This window comes from Lepisma saccharinum, chromosome 26 (genome assembly GCF_977018435.1).
Source record: "Lepisma saccharinum chromosome 26, izLepSacc3.1, whole genome shotgun sequence".
Lineage (NCBI taxonomy): Eukaryota > Metazoa > Arthropoda > Insecta > Zygentoma > Lepismatidae > Lepisma > Lepisma saccharinum.
The window spans coordinates 19804159-19817101 of NC_139254.1; the positions used below are offsets into that span (position 1 = coordinate 19804159).

General features: G+C 38.9%; 1 protein-coding gene across 8 annotated transcripts in view; it reads left to right on the top strand.

Moving 5' to 3' along the window:
• Positions 1-12943, top strand: part of Eps-15 (Epidermal growth factor receptor pathway substrate 15) — a 128643-nt gene that overhangs the window by 100062 nt on the left and 15638 nt on the right. For all 8 annotated transcript variants that reach the window (XM_083112492.1, XM_083112491.1, XM_083112494.1 and 5 more), the window contains 2 exons: positions 7528-7622; positions 11163-11217. In XM_083112492.1, the coding sequence (XP_082968618.1) occupies positions 7528-7622; positions 11163-11217 (150 nt within the window). The remainder of the gene's footprint in view (positions 1-7527; positions 7623-11162; positions 11218-12943) is intronic.

The window sequence follows — 12943 nt, forward strand, 5'->3', positions numbered from 1 at the left end:
TGCTACTTTGATGCCTTTCAAAATTAAGGAAATTTTCATAATGAAACCTGTTACTGAGCTGAGTGAAGCCATCACGGTAATAGAAAATTCCGAAGCCCTTAGCAAAACTTCATTACGTGAAAGGCCACAGGCAGTATTTAACAGTAGAACTAAAAACTTTGATAGTAATAGAAACGTAGCAGTTATTCAAACTAAATGTACTGATCAGTCTAAAGACAGAGGTGACAAACTCCAGTGCGAGGTTGTTGATCATTCCAGCACACAGCGTAACTCAAAAAGAAATGTAATCGCCAATGCTAATAAGTCTACTTTTTCGGGAAACGAGTAAGTCGCTCATGTCGAGAGGGAGGTGTCATGAGTGTACCTGCTAATCCTCCTTTGCAACAACCCAACTCTAGTAATCTTAATCACACACACAAAAAATTTTACAATTCAGTCAAAACAAATACCGAAGCACAGGTCATTGAACCCTTGTACAATAATGTTCATTTGCTAGGTGTTTCCATGATGATCCGCGTAGCAGAAACCTTGGCAAACTAGGTAAACGGAACATAGGGTTATGTACTAGCGGCCAAACTATTTCCAACCTATCTCAAAAGATCTGTCCAGATACCAAAGTTGGTAATAAAGTGATGTTGCTTATTGGCACCAATGATTTTTTGAGATATACAGAGCTACACAAAATGAAAAGTGACCTCAAAGGTTTAATACACAAGTTATTACCTTTAACGAATCAGTTAATATTACTCACATTACCACCAATCCCAAAGTTGTTAACTGCTGACAATCCTGATTTGTGGAGTAAGTGGAGTCAGTGGAATAATTTTCTAATGGAGTTGGGGAATGATGAGAATCTCATTGTAGTGAATATTAGTCATCTGTTTTTGAATGCAGATTCTAGTATAAAACTAGATCTATTTGAAAAACACTTAGGAAATCCAAGGAATGGCCAAATTGATTTAATTCATTGGTCAAAGTCTGGGATGAATGTAGTTTTTGATTTCTTGAAACAAAAAGGTCTGTTCAATGATGTCAATCAAAATGAAATCACAGTCCAGGCAGACATACACCAGTTTAACTCGTTAAACTAGTTACGAGCTCATGTCAAAAAGCAGGTGATGTGAGTGATGGGATAAATCCTGCTATTCATTTTATAAACTTAAGTGAATGTGATGAAATAGATTGCAGTGCAGAAATCAAAAATTGTAAGCAACCCATAAATACTAATAGCAAGCGTAAACCTTCTGCTCACATAAAAGTAAGAATAAACAATAAGGAATATACTTCTTTACTCGATAGTGGCGCTGAGGTCAGTGTTCTCTCGGAAACCCTGTGGAAGTCTATTTGTACTCAGGCTTCTAAACCACGGCTATTGCCAGTTACGGGAATTAAATTAGTTGATTATACAGGGAAAAGGAAAGACAAACTAATAGGTTCCACTCATTTGAACGTTGAAATTTGTGGACTTTCCTTTTACATTAAATTCCTGGTAGTCAGACATTTAAAAGTAGACATTATTCTCGGTTTAGATGTCCTATACAATATTGATAGTACTTTAGACTTTGTCCAGCGAGGCTTACTCTTGGAATCGAGCGAAGGAAGCAAATTCTCCAAATTTATCGCTGTCTCAAATGAAAGTTGTCCGGAAGAAGAGTTAGATTTCAGACCTTCTGTATCTAACATATCCCCACGGTCATCCTCTCATCCTTCTGATGAAGACTTGTGGAGAAGGGTTAAAGAGTGTGAACATTTAAATGAGTCACAAAGGATAGCTTTAGTTCAGTTGTTAAAACAATATAAAACATTGTTTTCTGAATTACCAGGTCTCTGTAACAAGTATACACACACAATAGAACTGGATACTTCCACACCAATAGTTAACAAAAACTATCCAATACCATTAGCATATAGGGACGAAGTTGGCAGGCAAATAGAACAAATGTTCAACTTAGGCATTATTGAATATTCTGAATCAGAGTACCTATGTCCTCTCCTAGTTGTAGTCAAGCCCGGAGGAGGCATTCGTCTCTGCTTAGATCAAAGAAATATCAACAAACATGTCAAGCTTGAGCAATTACATCCTATGAACATAAATGAACTCTTAATGAGTTTCCATGGATGTCAATGTTTGTCCTCCCTAGATTTGGTTAATGCTTTCTGGCAGGTCCCCTTACACCCCAAAGCAAGAAAGTATACTGCTTTCAGTTTTCGGGGAAAACTTTACCAGTTCACAAGGGTAGTGTTCGGATCAATCAATGGAACGTCTGCTTTCATTAATGCTCTGACACGAACCTTGGAAGGTACGGAATCTTTTACAGTATGTTATGTAGACGACGTAATTGTCAAAAGCACGTCTTTCGAACAACATCTTTTTCACTTAAGACTTATTTTTGACAAGTTACAAGATGCCAACATGACACTGAGACTGGACAAATGTAGGTTTTGTCAAGTCAAGGTGGAATTTTTAGGGCATTCTATCAGTGCACAGGGTTATGAGAAATCTCCCAAGTATGTTCAAGCCATAAAAGACTTACCTGTCCCTTTCAATATCAAGCAACTGCAGAAAGTCTTGGGAAGTTTCAATTGGCTATCAAAATATGTTAAAGATTATGCCATCATGGCACATCCCTTGTACCAGTTATTGAAAAAAGGCAAAAAGTGGGAATGGGATGAAAGTGCACAATGCTCCTTTGAGTTGTTGAAACAGTCCATTATTGCAGAAACAATGCTTTACCATCCAGATTTGAACAAACCATTCTTTGTTCAAACTGATGGATCAAATATAGGCATTGCAGGATATTGTTTTCATCTGGTAGACAACAACATGCGTCCGATTGGATCCGTGTCAAGGATTTTGAAACCTTTTGAGAAATCATATACGTCCACTGAAGTAGAAGTGTTAGCAATACTCTTTACACTGGACAAATTTAAATCACTATTGTTAGGTAGAAAATTTACTGTTATCACGGATCATAAATCCCTCACGTGGCTAGAATCTGCACACACTTGGAACAATAGGCTGACTAGATGGTTTATTCAAATACAACAGTACTCATTCCATGTCGAGTATTGTAGAGGTAAAGAAAACCTCTTGGCAGACCTGTTGAGCCGATCTTTTAATGACCATAATAATGAACTCATATTCATGAATAACTTTGAGTATCTTGATGAGTCATTAATATGTGATAAAAACAATTTTGTTAATGAACAAAATAGTGATCAGTATTGCAGTGGTGTTTAATCTGTTCTTGCTGGTTGTGAAAGTTCACAACAGAGCAAACATCGAAACTGGAAAAATATATACCTTATTCACAATGATCTACTTACCATCAAAGATTTTCACAATCCAAACCGGATAAGAATATGCGTGCCTCAATCATTAGTAAAAAATATACTGCACAAGTATCATGATGAAGGTGGTCATTTTGGTACAGACAAGACACTCGGTAAAATTTACCAAATATTTTACTGGCCTCATATGAAAAGAGACACAAAATCTTACATCACTGATTGTGAAATTTGCATGAAAAATAAACCAGATAAACATCCTCCTAAGTATCTGGAAATCATGCACAAACCCTCAAAACCAGGTGAAATATTATTTATTGATTTACAAGGTCCATTCATACGTTCCTCCAAAGGTGAAAAATATTTACTAACAGTATTAGATTCTGCTAGCCGTTATCTTGTGGCATATCCTATTGGCAATAGTACAGCTTCCATCGTAACTAGAAAACTAACACATTCTTACTTCATCCATTTGGGAATACCAACAATCATTATATGTGACAATGGTCCACAATTTCGTGCAGAACATTTTACAAAAGGTATGCATGCTCTCAATGTAAAAATTTTTTACATACCCAGTTATCATCCAAGTGCTAACTTAGTGGAGAGATATCACCAGGAAATAAATAGATTGATGCATATATTTTGCAACGGTAAACATAAGCAATGGTCTAGCCATGTTGCTGCCATTTTACATCTGTTAAATAATTCAGTTTGTTCCAGTACAGGTTATGCTCCTATAGAACTCAGGCTAAATGTTGAACCTCAAAATATCTGTAAAAAAGTACTAACGGATCGCATTCCTGATGTAGAGATGTGGAAAAATAAGCTGCTTATGGCAGAAACATGTAGTTTCAATAAGAGACAAAAACATATTATAAAACAGCATGAAAAACAAGCAACAAAAAATCCAGTAAAGCAAGGCGATCTGATCTTCATAAAACTGCATCCTCAAAGTGACACTATCACTTGCATTATAAAAAAATATTGTAATTTATACCAAGGTCCTTTTGTTTGTATGCAAATTCATGATGATAACACAGTGAAAGCCATATGCTGCAACACTGGAAAAGACATTACAAATATTTCCGTAAAAAATATCAAAGCTTGGCATTGTTCATTGGACAAACAAAAACTTTGGATAAACAAACTTTTAAGCATGCGTAACTATTTGCAACTTCATGAGTTAGGTTTGGAGCAGTTGCATGATGCTGTCTAACGATATTTATTAAGAGCATGATAACAAATTGTAAATTTTAGTGGTACCATATTTGTGATATGTGGAGTTTGTGCATACATGTTGTCTATTGCATGTTATGAATGTATGCATGCTAATTTATGTATGCGAGATGCATATGTTATGATTTTATCTCTGCATGCAAATTGTACATGATGTGTTTTCTTTTTTTTTACTGATGCATGTAAACTGCACGTGTGTTGTTTTGTGTTTATTCTTGAAAATTGTACAAATTTGGTTCTGCGATTATGCATACACACTGTACACATGTGTATTCTGTTTTGTGTTTATGCATGTTAAGTTATTTAATATATGAATCTGATATTTTGTCATAATCTTACATGTTATATCTTTGTTTATGTGGTGTTTGTTTTGTAACTAACTTCTTGCATGTAGACAATGTCATAATTTTAGTAATGCATGAAGTATTTGACATTTCTTCTTGATTCTCAGTAAGAAAGTCAAATTTCCCAATCCCGGGAAATTTATGACAGATCATAAGTTCTCTAGTTGAAAATGTTGTATATAAAAATAATCACTCTGTACAAATTACAACTTTGCCAGCAATGTGTAAAAAACTACAATGGCAATCACGCTGTACAAATTATAACTTTGACAGCGCTGCAAAGAAAAGTCATATTGGCAATCGCATTGTATAAAATAGAGGAATAGGAGGGTGGAGATATTCTGTGGCTTGGTTGAATGGAAGCCGGGGTTGTAAGTTTATGCGATGCATGTTAATCGGATTGTTTTCTAACAAATTTCAAGCATGTTTGCATGTAAAAATTAATAAAAATCTGAATTTACTAACACCAGACTTGTTTTTGACATTTTTCATGAATTAGCGTATGTGGTTTAAGCCTGAAAGGTAAAAATCCAAGTAAGGAAGTTGGTCCCCTGCGATTCTCAAGTTGCGAGAAGTGCTACGAGAATAGGTAGGCGGTCATAACATCTTCGATGCTTCCTTATACTGATGCTGCTTATATTGTCTGATTCCAACACATAGACATATGCCTGCCGCAAAATGACTTCGGACCTCATAACAAAAGCACAAAAAGTACAGAAAATTCATGTGGAAAGCAGTTATTAAGCTATTAGATACAGCAAAAATGCATACATTAGTACGGAGTCATGTAGCCTTTACTTTTGAGAACCATTTGGATGCACTTGAGCATGGAATCACTAAGACTTCGGAAGTAATTTAAGTCCATGTCAATGCACCACATTTTCTTCAGTTCTGTTTGGAGGGTCTGTAGGTTCTAAATCTTCTTCTTTCCCAGGAATTGCTTCATACGATGACAACAATTTTCAGTTGGGTTGATATCCCTGGCCACTCTAACATCTTTATCTGTTGTTCCTCAAGCCATTTCCTTACCACCTTAGCCATGTGACAAGGAGCATTATCATGCATGAAAAGATCACACTTGTGGATCTGAAGCATATCCACTAAATGGTCCTTAAGAACATTGATATATCGGTCTGCGTTCATCGTCACGTTTTGCGGTAAGAAATATAAACCTACCCAACCCTTTTCACCTGAAAGATACCCCCACACCATTACAGACTGGGAGTGCCTAACGGTCGGAACCGTATACTTTGGCTCGTATCGATCTGAAGATGATGGACGTCGAACCTTAGCAGCTCCCATTCGGAACAGTTGGAATGAGCTTTCATCAGAAAACACGACTCCTCCACTGTGATGGTGTCCAGTGTGCATATTTCTTTGCAAAAGCAAGACTGTCTTTCTTCATGCGGGCGGTGAGTAGTGGCTTCGTAGCAGCAGTACGACACAGCAAATCCATGTCTTTCTGTAAACGGTGCTGGATCATGCGAACAATAACGTTTTCCAACAGACTGGGGTGCATTTCTTTTAAGTTCTGATGCTGTCAGTCGAGGGTTTTTCTTTATTTCTCTCATTAGGAGAGCGTCTGTAGATTTGGTTGTTTTTCTTTGCCTTCCATCACCCAATTTGTGCTTTGGAATGACAGTCAGAGGCAGTCCTCTGGCGGCTGCCAGTACCTTCATTATGGTTGATTTTGCACGACCCGTTTGTTTACATATCATCTTTATCGGGATGTTTTCTCTTCACCATGCAATAATTGTGGCTTTTTCCACACTAGTACAGTACTTTCCCGGCATATCACAAATACACCTGTACTGTAATCAAATATCCAGCACAAATACAGTAGAAAAATATCCAACACAAAGTGCACCACACGAAAACACATCAATTTATCACACACACTACAGCAGAAAGTCACCCTTCCTGTGTCAACTAACAATACAAAATTAAATGAACTCGCTTATCAGCAATAATACACTGTTGCCAGATAAATTCATGCAGAAACAATTCCGTGTTCGATACAAAACAACACTAGATACAAGGCTACAAAGTGATAAACCACTTACTACGGCAGATTTCACATGAGGTCCGAAGTTATTTTGCGGCAGGTGTACATGTATTGCTATTGATTCAGCCCAAAATTTCACTATTCTCGTTATACTGCTTGCAGATCGAGAAGAGTAGGGAACCACTTCCTGACTGGGGTTTTTACCTTTCAGTCTATCATATTACACAAATTCATCGAAGTCTGTAAAAAAAAATCTAAAATTAGTGATATTCATGCTTTTATTAGTAGACATGCAAAAAAAAAAAAATGTTCGGCATGCGTAAACAAACTTACAAAATGCCTTCCATCCTTAGTTAACATAGAATCCTTCTTCCTACCTTTTCTCTTTTTTAAACAACGTAATAGCCAAGTAGCTTTTCTACACATGGCCAAAAAGTTATAATTTATACACTGTGATTGAGTTCATGCAAAATTAATTTTTATACAACAATTCAGCAACTTAGTGATGATCTGCAATATCACCATTTTAGAACACTCCACAGTAGCTCGTGGAATGGATAACTACATAAATTTTCTTAATTGTACAAAAAATTGTGGGACCTTTTCATGATTTGAATGCTGAGTAATGAATGTTCATCCCTCTCTTTTCAGACCCATTTAATAATCCAAAGCCTGTAACACCAGCTGCAGATCCGTTTGGTGCAAGCGACCCCTTCGCTGGTGGTTTCGCGGCGGAAAAACCTGTTGTAAGTGTCGAGTGCTTCTTGTTCATGTTTAGAACAGCTAAAACAGAGCTTCTCGAGCAATAGCTGTACCTTTATTGCAGTAGAAAGAATTACATCAAACCAAGCACTTTGCAATTGTTTAGTGTTCGTTAGAACTTGCAAGTTTGTTCTTGGACTGTACTATTTAGTAGAATAAAGTTAATTGTTAAACTGCATTAGCATCAGCAGATAGAGGTAATGTATTGATGTATTAGTAACTTTAGAGAGGGTACATATTAACTTGTTACGTGGAGAGTCTTGAGCCAGCAGGTTGAGCCTTTCATGTGATTTTAGTTCCATTTTTTAAGCCCACTTTTATGCAGAGATAGGCTAATTGGGACTGGACCTACAGTTTAAAGTAGGATCCGAAGCACTATGTGCCTCCACTGGGTATCGAACCTGGGACACCTTGATTACAAGGCTACGGCATTACCACTACTCCACCGAAGAGGCATTCAGCAGGTTGAACCAGCCCTTGGTATTTTTTAAATTGAATTTCTACAATGGCAGAGAAAATGGACTATTGTGATGCACATTTTATTGAATTAAGTATTGAAGAAAATAAAAGTATAATTTCATTATTAAATTATTGCTAATTTTATCAGGTAGTCAGTAAAATATGAATATCAGTACATTGATCACGGCATCTACTGATAAGTTCCTAAACTTTTGGAATTATTTACAACAAGAATTCAACATGAATTCTTGAATTGCCAGCTGTAGTGAGACTTCATAAACTCGAGCCTTCATGTTAGTGATGTGTCGAAGCTGAAAATTTACCAATGCCAATGTACTCACCGATAACTTTTGGTACCGATACTGATGCCGATATTCAACCGATTCCGATACATAATATTATTCAACGGAAATGGAATGTTACTTTCAGCATGAGAAAAGTAAATTTGCTACAAACATTCTAATTGTATATTAAATATATATATATATATATATATATATATATATATATATATATATATATATATATATATATGATAAAAGCAAGGAGGGCCAAAAGGGCTAAGTAAAAATCAAAGAAGGTAAAAGGAAACACTCACCGGACAGTAGAAAAATTCAAAATTTTCGCTAATTTCATAGCATCATCGGTGTGAGAGGAAATAGACGGAACCGGAAGTTGGGGCACTGCAGAGTTGCCAGGTCCCCATCGAAGAAGAAGCAGTGCGTAGAACGAAAAAAACACTGTTTCGTCACCAGGCTCGTCGTAAACTGTGAGTTTGTAGGAAGAGTTGGGAGGGCGGGAGGGATGGGATGGTTTGGGGGGGAAGGTGGGTGAGGGATGGGCATTACTGGGTGGCCTTGTTCAGGCCAGGTGGAGTGGTTGCACTCATGGCCGATATATAGGCCCTTTCCCATCTTTTGCGAACAGAGGTGTTGGCTGGTTTGGGTAGGAGATGGATGATCGCTACCCGGAAGCAGTCGTTGAAACTGATGTTGTGGTGGTTGGTGTGGACGGCGACAGTGAAGTCCAGGTTGTGGGTGGAGGAGCGGTGGTTATTGATGCGGAGGTTGAGGGCTGTTGATGTTTCCCCCAGGTAAAAATCACCACAGATGTTGCAGGTGAGGATGTAGATAAGGTTTGAGGCATGGCAGGTCCCTTTGGGATGAAGGGTAAATTTGCCAGTGGCCGTGTGCACCTGGAGGGTGTGAGAAGTGATGAGGATGGGGCAGGTCTTGCACCTGGGGCGGTTGCATTTATGGGCAGGGGGGTGTTGGATGTGTGGTGAAGGAGTGTTGTGGACCAGGATGTTTTGGAGGTTGGGGGGGCGTTTGAAAACCACCCTGGGTTTGTCGGGAAATATGCTTTTGGTTTCAGGATCACTGTGGAGAATTGGGAGAAGAGAGTGCAGTGTGTGCCTGATTTTGTTGAGGTGGGGATGATATTGGGTGATGAGTGCCGGTGGGTTGGTGGCAGCAGGTTTCTTGGTGGTAGTGGTATGTGAGGCAGCTCGCGATATTTGCTTGGTGACCAGGATGGAGGGATATCCACGGTTAACCAGGGCCTGGTGTAGGCGGAGGTTATAATTCTGGCGGGAGGTGGGTGAAGTGTTCAGGTGCTGTCCCCTGAGGGCCAGAGAGAATGGAATGGCTTTTTTGGTGTGGAACGGGTGGGAGCTGGAGAAGTGTAGGTACTGCATGTGGTTGGTGGGTTTTATGTGGATGGAGGTAGTCAGGTGTCCTCCCTCGATGTGCACGTCCACATCCAGGAAGGTGATCTGGTTGGGGGAGTGCGTCCAGGTGAATTTTAGGGAACGGAAGTGGTTAAGTTCGTCCAGGAAAGCTGACAAGGATGGTTCTCCATGTGTCCAGAGCATGAAGATGTCGTCGATCTATATATCGGCCATGAGTGCAACCACTCCACCTGGCCTGAACAAGGCCACCCAGTAATGCCCATCCCTCACCCACCTTCCCCCCCAAACCATCCCGTCCCTCCCACCCTCCCAACTCTTCCTACACACTCACAGTTTACGACGAGCCTGGTGACGAAACAGTGTTTTTTTCGTTCTACGCACCGCTTCTTCTTCGATGGGGACCTGGCAACTCTGCAGTGCCCCAACTTCCGGTTCCGTCTATTTCCTCTCACACCGATGATGCTATGAAATTAGCGAAAATTTTGAATTTTTCTACTGTCCGCGGTGAGTGTTTCCTTTTACCTTCTTTGATTTTTATATATATATATATATATATATATATATACACACACACACACACACACACACACACATTGAGGTAGGTTGATCATCTGAATGAAGTTTACAATAATTTTATCTTGAAAAACTCCACATTGGTGCAGATCCATTAACCTAATTTTCAATGAATCTTATAAAATTAAAATATAAAATTTATTACAAGGTAAAACTATCGGTACCAGTTTAAATATTGGATTTTTGCTGATACCGATGCCGATATTCATACATCTGTAATCGGCTTCGGCACATCTTTACTGCATGTTCAATGTAGTTGTTTGGTGACATACTCTTTGCTCGTAACTAGTAAAGTCCATTCCTTGCTTTGAACTTTGTTTTTACTTCTTTGGAGGGGAAGGAAAAGCAGTGTGTTCAGGATCCTGGGGAGTCGCATATAATATACTTTGTCTTTCAGCACTATCTAATTAATTAATTAAAGTGATTCTTGACTAGGGACGGACCAATATGAAATTTTGGCTGATACAGATAAAGTACCAATGTAATATTTACCTACTCTGATAACCGATATTCTACTTATCTGATATAAATTCCAAACGGTCCTTGAAGAAACTGAAAGGTTCATTGACCTCCTCAATGAATGCATGTTACGAGATGACTTCAATGCAAAAGAAGCTGCACATTTAAACATTGACTTTTCAAATAAGTAGGGCATGTATTTTATACATTGTAGATATATGGGATCAGTTAAATTATTAATTTTGCTGATACACCGATATGCCTATATCGGATGATGGCAATAAGAGTACCAATTGATCTGTCTCATCCCTGTTGTTTACTAATTGCACTTTTCTCCATGCAGGATAGTGGCTTCACGAATGACCCGTTTGCCTCGTTTGGAGCACCAGCTGTTGCAGGTAAGTGAAGTGATCTTCAGTATTTACAGTGCAACCATATTTTACTTCTGTTGTCAGGCTTAAACATAGATCCTTGACATTCCATGCCAATGCTCTTTAATTTTAAGTTTCATGTTTTTCACGTTATAAGAGAGGCAGCCAGAAGAGTTTTGTGTGTGAAAAAGGAGTGCGATCACAGTGAGCTAATGACAGTGGTGACTGATATATTCCATTACCACTTAACGCACGGCCATGAAATTAGACAGGTGGCAGAAGTTTGTGCTGTTGCCACGTCGGAGCACAACCCTGCGTGTTCGGAGGTTTAAGAGAATGAAAGATCTCGTTGTAGAGTTGGTCTTTGTAATCCATGTGATACAAACTGACAGTATTTGCTCGAAAGATCATGGATGACACAAAAGTGCCCCAGAGAGAGGCCTGACTGACGCTTGAACTAGGCAATGCAGTCCACATGAACCAGCGACTTTTGTCCCACTCTCGCTTTGCTCTTCCCAGATATTGCACCAGCACAATTCTGCCCAGCTGCATGTTTTCATGGCTGTGCATTTAGGTAGCACAGGCATCTTAGGTGAATTAATAGTGAGCTATTTTAATTGGCAGGTAACAACGCAACACTGTTTTGTTATACATTTTATTGTCAAAGACTGTCTGAAACTAGCAGACATTTGCTGAAGACTTCAAGCACAGTAGGAGCTGTGGTGGCCCAGTCAGTCGGGAGTCTTGACAGACACATGAAAGGCCCAGGTTCAATTCCCAAAGTGGGTGATCTGTGGTGGGAATGTTTCCAGCAATGTCCGTGCATAAGGTGGATCTGGGATCCTCTTGGCCCCTAATAAATGGGTACCTGGAGTTGGTTATTAGTGCTACATGATCAATATTTCCAATGCATACAGTATAACTTCCACACAGGTAAAACAGTGAAGAATAAGGCACAACCAGGGCTGGCTTTGTGGTAGAGCAGTGGCATTCATGCTAGAACCCTGGTTCAAATCCTGATCTAGTCTGATTTTTTTTTTTTTTTGGCTCAAATTTCCATGTACTGTATTTCCTGTGTGTGGAAATTCATGAAGCACAAAGTATAGTATGCCGCTCAGTCTAGTGTTTGCATTGAATGCATAAAAAACTGTACTTTTTTTTTTAGGAAAGAAAACAAGTAATTACCTTCAAATGACTTTATCACCTTAAATATACAGAGGAGGCAATACACTTTGACCAGAATTTGTACAGGTCTTGGAAACACTGTTGATAGTCATTGACAGTAAGGGTTCGCAAAATACGTGTAACATTTAATTTGATGTCTGCGACATCATCAAATTTTCGCCCTTTCATAGCCATCTTAACTTTGGGAAAAAATGAAATAAATCAGCAGGTGATAAGTCTGGAGAATATGGAGGGTTATTGATCACTGTCACTGAATGCTTAGCAAGGTATTGCTGTACAGACAATGTGGTATTAGGCCGAGCATTATCGTGTAACGAAACCGTTTGCCAGAATCACAGAGGTCCTTCCTAGCCCGTTTCATCCTGTTTCTGAGTCGACCAAGCCCTTCCTTGTAATACCACTGATTGATTGTTTGGTTTTCAGGGACAAATTCATGGTGGATCAGTCCTTGGGAATCAAAAATGCGATCAGCAGCACCTTTGTCTTTCTCCACATTGTCGTCATTCCTTGACGTTGAAGGGTGTCCTGATCTTGGTTCATCCTCGACGCTTTCACATCCACCTTTGAA